This window comes from Crocodylus porosus, unplaced genomic scaffold, assembly GCF_001723895.1.
Source record: "Crocodylus porosus isolate Cpor-Errol unplaced genomic scaffold, CroPor_comp1, whole genome shotgun sequence".
Lineage (NCBI taxonomy): Eukaryota > Metazoa > Chordata > Crocodylia > Crocodylidae > Crocodylus > Crocodylus porosus.
This window is the reverse complement of record NW_017728943.1, coordinates 88504598-88510989: the sequence shown is the minus strand read 5'-3', so window position 1 is coordinate 88510989 and position 6392 is coordinate 88504598. Positions and strand designations below refer to the sequence as shown.

The 6392-nt window shown below is 43.3% G+C and overlaps 1 protein-coding gene across 1 annotated transcript in view; it reads right to left on the bottom strand.

Moving 5' to 3' along the window:
- Positions 1-1951: 1951 nt before the first annotated feature.
- The window catches only part of LOC109319094 (kinesin-like protein KIF28P), a 27253-nt gene continuing 22812 nt past the window's right edge, over positions 1952-6392 (bottom strand). Inside the window, exons 13-14 of the mRNA XM_019548608.1 lie at positions 3266-3416; positions 1952-3018 (exon numbers count right to left, since the gene is read on the bottom strand). Of these exons, the coding sequence (XP_019404153.1) occupies positions 2795-3018; positions 3266-3416 (375 nt within the window). The 3' untranslated portion in view covers positions 1952-2794. The remainder of the gene's footprint in view (positions 3019-3265; positions 3417-6392) is intronic.

Sequence of the window (6392 nt, the reverse complement as noted above, 5' to 3'; positions counted from 1 at the left end):
TTTATTGAAAAATGAAAACAATGGGTATGTCAGTCAAAGAAAAAACAACTCCTTCTTCTGACAGTAAGTTAATGTAGTTCAGTTAGGATCAAACTAACAACTAACGGGAGCAGGTGTACTGTTAATTGACAACAAATCATTTTAGTAAAATAGTACATGTAGATGTTTCAGACAGCAGCCTTGGTCAATTTTTTTTTTTTTTTTTTAATGTTAGCACCTTGGCTACAATTAGAAGATATTTAGTCATTTTTAATCTTTTATATAAGTTTTCTGAGTAATAACAATAAAAGTTGTGCTGCTTGGCTTTCCAAAATAAGGTAAATGAGATGACATTGACCATACAAAGGCTTGTAAGTATTGACTACTTATTGTAATAGGTGAGTTAAGATCTATAATTATTTCCATAGTGAAGATTTGCTCAAACATTTGTTCATCTATTTTAATGCACTGACAAATTAGTACACTAAAATTGTAGCTTTTAATTCATTCCCATGATTGCTGTGATTTTTAGCAATTATTTCATGGTGACTTTTTAGATTTCATGAAATCCTCTTGAATCCCTCACTTCAGAGTAGTTTAATATAATCATTCTGAGCTCTACTTTTAAGGCCAGTTTCTAAGATTTTGCTTTGGCTGCATGAATACAACTGACCCATAATAAAAGTTTAATATGATCAAACAGTCTTTTAGAGTCGCTCCATGTTCACGTGTGGTCATAAATTCAATCCTCAATGCTTGCTGTATGCTATACTCTCTCTCTTCTTTTTAACTATAAGAGCAACATCATTTTTCAACTTGCATATGCTAGATTCAAGTTGCTCCCCAAAATCCTTTAACATACATGACTGTCTCTCTGTAAAAAGACGCAGCATCTGTAAGTTATCTTCCACCTGAAAAAAACAATAAAATTCATGAGCATAACTATTAGGTTGGAAGTGCATGCCATTTTATAGGTTTCCTACATGTGAATCTTTTGGTTGCTTGCTAAGGCAGCAATTGAAACAATCCAGAGATGGCAGCAGGTAAAAGTTTGATTGTAAACTCAGTTTGGAATCATAGTTGCAATTACAGTTGTTTTAGCCTCTCAGCAAACTAGCAAGTATCATATAACTAACTCGGTGTCAAAACGGAGAGAAAAGAAAAGCAGGTGGGAGAGCTAGATTGGTTTTTGGAAGATGAATGAGTGCTCTTCATCACTGTGGATTCCTATTTGAAATCTCTGGGTTTATCTTGTGAATCACACTTGTGTGCCTAACAGCGCTAAACATTGCTTGGCACCCTGTGGCACCCCTGAAAGGGTCTTGAGGCATACTGCAAGCACAGCTTTAGCAGAAGCATGAAAAAGTAAAGTAGAGCTGGAAGAGACCTCACAAGTTGATCTGGTCCATGACTAAAACATCCCAGCCAAGCATCTGTCTAACCTGGTTTTGAAGTTTCCAAGCATGGAGATTCCACAACTTCTCTAGGTCACCTGTTCCAATGCTCAACCACCCGCAGAGTCAGAAAGTTCTTCCTAGTCTCCAGCCTAAATTACCCCTGCTTCATCTTGAGGCTGTTTGTTCCTAGTCCTGCCACCTACAAGCAGAGAAAAGCCTACCTTCATCCTCTCTATAATCTCCCTTCAGGTACTTGGAGACTTACCAAATCTCACCCCCCCCCCCCCCGGTCTTCTTTTCTCCCTAGTTTTCCAGACTTCTTCATAAATATTTTCTTTGGGCTCTTGCTCGACTCTTTCCAAACGGTCCATATCCTTGAAGTGTGGGGGCCAAAACTGGACAAAATATGCCAGGTGAGGCCCTACTAGGGCTGAATCGAGTGAGAGAATTGCTTACCTTAATTTGCAAGCAACATTCCTGTGAATACAAGCCAGGATGCTATTGGCTTTGCTTTACTTTCAGCTTATGGCCCACCATAACTCCCAAGTCCTTCTCTGCAGTACTGCAGTCTAGCCTGTCATTCTCCAGTCTGTATTTGTGCATACAATTATTTCATCTCAAGTGCAGGACTTTACATTTGTCCTTGTTGACTCTCAGCTGATTGTTTGCAGACTATTTTGCAAGTTTATCCAGGCCGTTCTGGATCCTAGTCAAACTCTCTAGGGTGTCTGCAAGTCCACCTAACTTAGCTTCATCCAGAAATTTACTAAATGTGCATTCAATCCCATCATCCAAATCATTAGTAGTAGTGACCCACCAGCTTCTACATGGTGGGTTATGAAAACATGGTGTGGGTGTATGTGTATGTGTATATATTCCAGATTGCAAGGAAACATACTTAACTTTACTTGCAGGCCTTAATATGCAAGGTCTGTTTGTAGCCTTAATGTGTCCCAGAATAAACCATTTTATCCCAAGACAAAATGTGATCACTCAGATATCCATGTCCATTGTCCCAGGATAAATCCTAAAAAAGGTTATTGGATAAGAAGTACTAACAGTTTATTCCAGTACATCACAGAGTGCATCCTGGGATTACCTCATTAATGGCAAAAAAGCAGCAGTGCATTCATCTGTTTACTAAACCCTGATTGGAAGAGTGAATTGTGTACACGCCAATCCTGGGATATTTCTGGTCCAGGATAAACATGGGCACAACTTGTCCAGGGGTAAATATATCATCTATTCCTAGCCTAAGAACGCTGCCAAACAAGCTCGTGGAAACAAGTTTGTTCTAGTGCAAAAAGCAGGAAAGGAAATAGTTGCAAGAAATAAGAATTATGTCACCTGCAATCCTGTAGTGAAAGCTGGTGACATAAAAGGATCTTAAATCTGAAAAGAGGCCCAGTTCCCATTTCTTAAAACAACACTTCAAAAATCAGACATACGGGGGGTTTGCTGTGCTTCAGCTTCAGAAACTGTCCTCTTAGTACATTCATGTTTTGATAGAAGACCTTAAGGGCTTTAGCAAAATCGCTGTCATAGCTGGTCCGGTAATGGCACAGCTGGTGAGTTCCTTCTGATGAGAGAGGTGGTTTTGTCATCTTAATTGTCCATTTGTGAGGTGACTTCATATTCTTACCTAAAGTGCAAGACAGAATTTTTATTAATTATATTACTACAAGCAGAGGCTGACCGAGACAAAAAGTTGATTCTGCATTCTTATATTGCTGCTTAAAAATGGGAATTTCATCATTTTGCTCTTGTCAGAGAAGAAATTCAGTGCCATGAAACTAAACTTTTTCTTAGAACCTCCTGGAACAGGTGGAGCTTGGTGCATATAAGTGATCTATAACAGAGTATGCAACTGTATAGCGTTTTGCACTAACTTTCATGGTGTCCTGTGTCCCATTTCTTCAGCTGCTCCTTAAGAAAAATATTTTCTTCCCTTAGAGCTCTGTTAATATCCCTCAGAAGCTCAGTTTCCTGTTCCAGCTTCAGTAGCTTCGTGTAGAGTTTGGACATTTGGTTTGGTGCATCCTATTAAGAAAAATCCAGTATGTACCTAAGTAGTCTTAGCAGTCTAAGCAGAGTATTATTAAAAAAAAAAAAAAAACCCTTACTGTTATTGCTTCATAATTTTCAAAGCCCTTTTTCACCCAGACTTGAGTTTCGGTTGGAATCATGTAACTGGAAGATTACATATACGCACAGCCTTCACCCTAGCCCAGGGTTTTCAACCTTTTTTAAGAAGTATACCCCTTCTGGTGACAGCAGCCGGACACGGGGGAGGGGAGGGCTTGCATGCAGCAGCTGCAGCCACACCCCACTTTCCCACAGCTGGTGGGAGTGGCTCCATGGGCTGCTGATGGGCCTCACTGTGGGGAAAGTGGTGTGAGGCAGTGGGTGGCGCAGGGTGGTGGATGGTGGCGGTGGTTGCCATATGTGAGGCCTTCCCCTTCGCCCTCCCCCCTCGCTCCTGGGAGGCAGCAATGTGGGGTGGTGGGTAGAGGCGCTTCATCCCTGCCTGCCCGCACGTACCCTCTAGGACCTTTCAAAGTACCCCCAGGGGTATGTGTACCCCCCATTGACAAACCCCTGCCCTATACTGTCAGATGGGTGGGGTTGGATACAGCCTTCATTCTGGTATCTCTTGTGATCCAGTAGCATGATGCTGATCTCTTTCAAATGTTTTTAAAAAGACACATATCTGTTTTGAAGGATGGCAAGATTAGGCTATTTGTTGCTAACAACTTGGATTTTTTATGCATAGTACAGAAGAGAGGAGCAGAGGAGGAAATAAGTGGGAGGTTCAAGGAAACAGTTCCAGTTAGGGTAGAGGCATTTGCAATAAGCCCAATTGAAGGCAGCAAGAGTGCGTGTGTGAGTAAGGGAAAAAGAACTGTTTCCCTTGTAAAAATGAGGTGAGAGAACCTATCAGAGTTAGTTTGTTAAAAAAAAATGCAAGAAAACCCTTGGATACGAGAGGGAAAGAAGTGAGAGATTTGACAAAAATGTGCAAACATTTTGGCAGACACAAATGCATATTTTTCAGTGGGTACAATATTTGAAAAATTAGACTGATCACAGGGAAGATTAAGAGGCATAAAAGACTCAGATGAACTGGATTGAAATCAAAGGAAACGGAAGAACAGCAATTACAAACCTATGTCTTCCATAGGTGTCTTTATACCTTCATTTTTTTTAAAATTAGACCAGTTATTTTAAACTACTGCTTTCCTATTGGTTTTAATAATTTTTCAGGTAGGTTTTGTTTTGGCTGTAAGAACTTGGTTCTGTTTATTTATAATTTAAACTATCAGGGCTTATACCATTTTAGTACCATAATTTATAATAAAGGATGCTTAAGAAAATCCAAAGCATTCTATTTTTCATTCATTCAAAAATCTTATAATACGTGCTAGCAGGATCATATATTTCTGTGTTAGAGGATGTACAGGAGGGACAGGACAGGGAGGAAAGGTCGGGGTGTGGCACCCTACATCAAGGAGGAATACACATCATCACCAGGTAGCACAGAGTCAGAGGAGGGGCACACTGAAGTGCTCTGGGTTAGAATACAAGGCAGTCGAGGGGAAACGGACTTAATAGTGGGGATCTACTACAGACCTCCCAAACAAGGGGAAGAGCTAGACCAGGAATTCTTAAGTCAGCTCATGGAGGTAGTTAGGTCAAAGGCTGTGGTCATGGTGGGTGACCTGAACTTTCCAGACATCTGCTGGGAAGAGCAGTCAGCCAGGTCTGACCGCTCACATAGGTTCCTAGCCAAAATGTAGGACCTCCATCTAACCCAGTAGGTGCAAAGCCCCACCAGGGTAGACACCTTGTTGGACCTAGTGCTGGCCACGGGTGATGACCTGGTGAGGGGGCTGCGGGTGATCATCGCCTGCTGGAATTCACCATCCAGTGCAAGGTGGCAAAGACCTGCAGCAAGGCAGCAGCCCTTGATTTCAGGACAGTGGACTTCAATGAGCTAAGGAGACTTGGGAAAGCACTGAGGTCCTGGAGGGGAGCCAGGTGTCCAAGGAGAGTGGTCGCTCCTTAAGGAGACGACCCTCCCAGCCCAAAGGGAGGTAATCCCAACACGTATCCAAGGGAGCAGGAGGGCACAAAAGCCCCCGTGGCTCCCCAAAAGCATAGGGGAATGTCTCCTAGCTAAAAAGGAGGCGCACACCCAATGGAAGGGAGGGGCCATCACCACAGAGGACTATACTGTGCTTGCTTGGGGATGCAGGGGGGCTGTCAGAAAGGCCAAGGCAGAGGTGGAACTGGGACTAGCTTCCTGGATCAAGGACAAGTACTCCTTTTTTAAGTACGTAGGGGGCAAAAAGAAGGTACCGGGTAATGTGGGGCCCCTGCAAGACACACTAGGGAATTTGATCGTCACACCAGATGACAAAAATAACCTATTTAACAACTTCTTTGCCTCCATTTTCCTGAGCAGGGACCAGATCACTGGCCCCCGCCCAGGCCAGGCACACCTAGGCCAAGGGTCAGGGAGGATCTAGTCAGGGAACTTCTGGAGGGACTGGAGGTATTTAAATCAGCTGCTCCAGATGATCTCCACCCCAGAGTGCTGAGGGAATTAGCTGAAGTCATTGCGGGACCCCTGGCACGCCTCTGCGAGCACTTGTGGTGCTCTGGTGTGGTGCCAGAGGACTGGAAGAGGGCCAATGTAGTTCCCATCTTCAAAAAAGGGAGGAAGGAGGACCAGGGAACTATAGGCCAGTTAGTCTTACCTAGATCCTGGGTAAGCTTTTTGAGAGAAGTATCCTGGCACATGTCCACGAGGGACCAGCAGGGGAGATTATGCTTCGGGGCAACCAACACGGGTTCATTAGAGGCAGGTCCTGTCAGACCAACCTGCTGGCCTTCTATGACCAGGTCACCAAATCCTTAGATGCAGGGGCAGGAGTGCACATAGTCTTTCTGGACTTTTGGAAGGCCTTCGACACTGTCTCTCACCCTGTTCTCATTAAGAAACTGGGGGGCTGT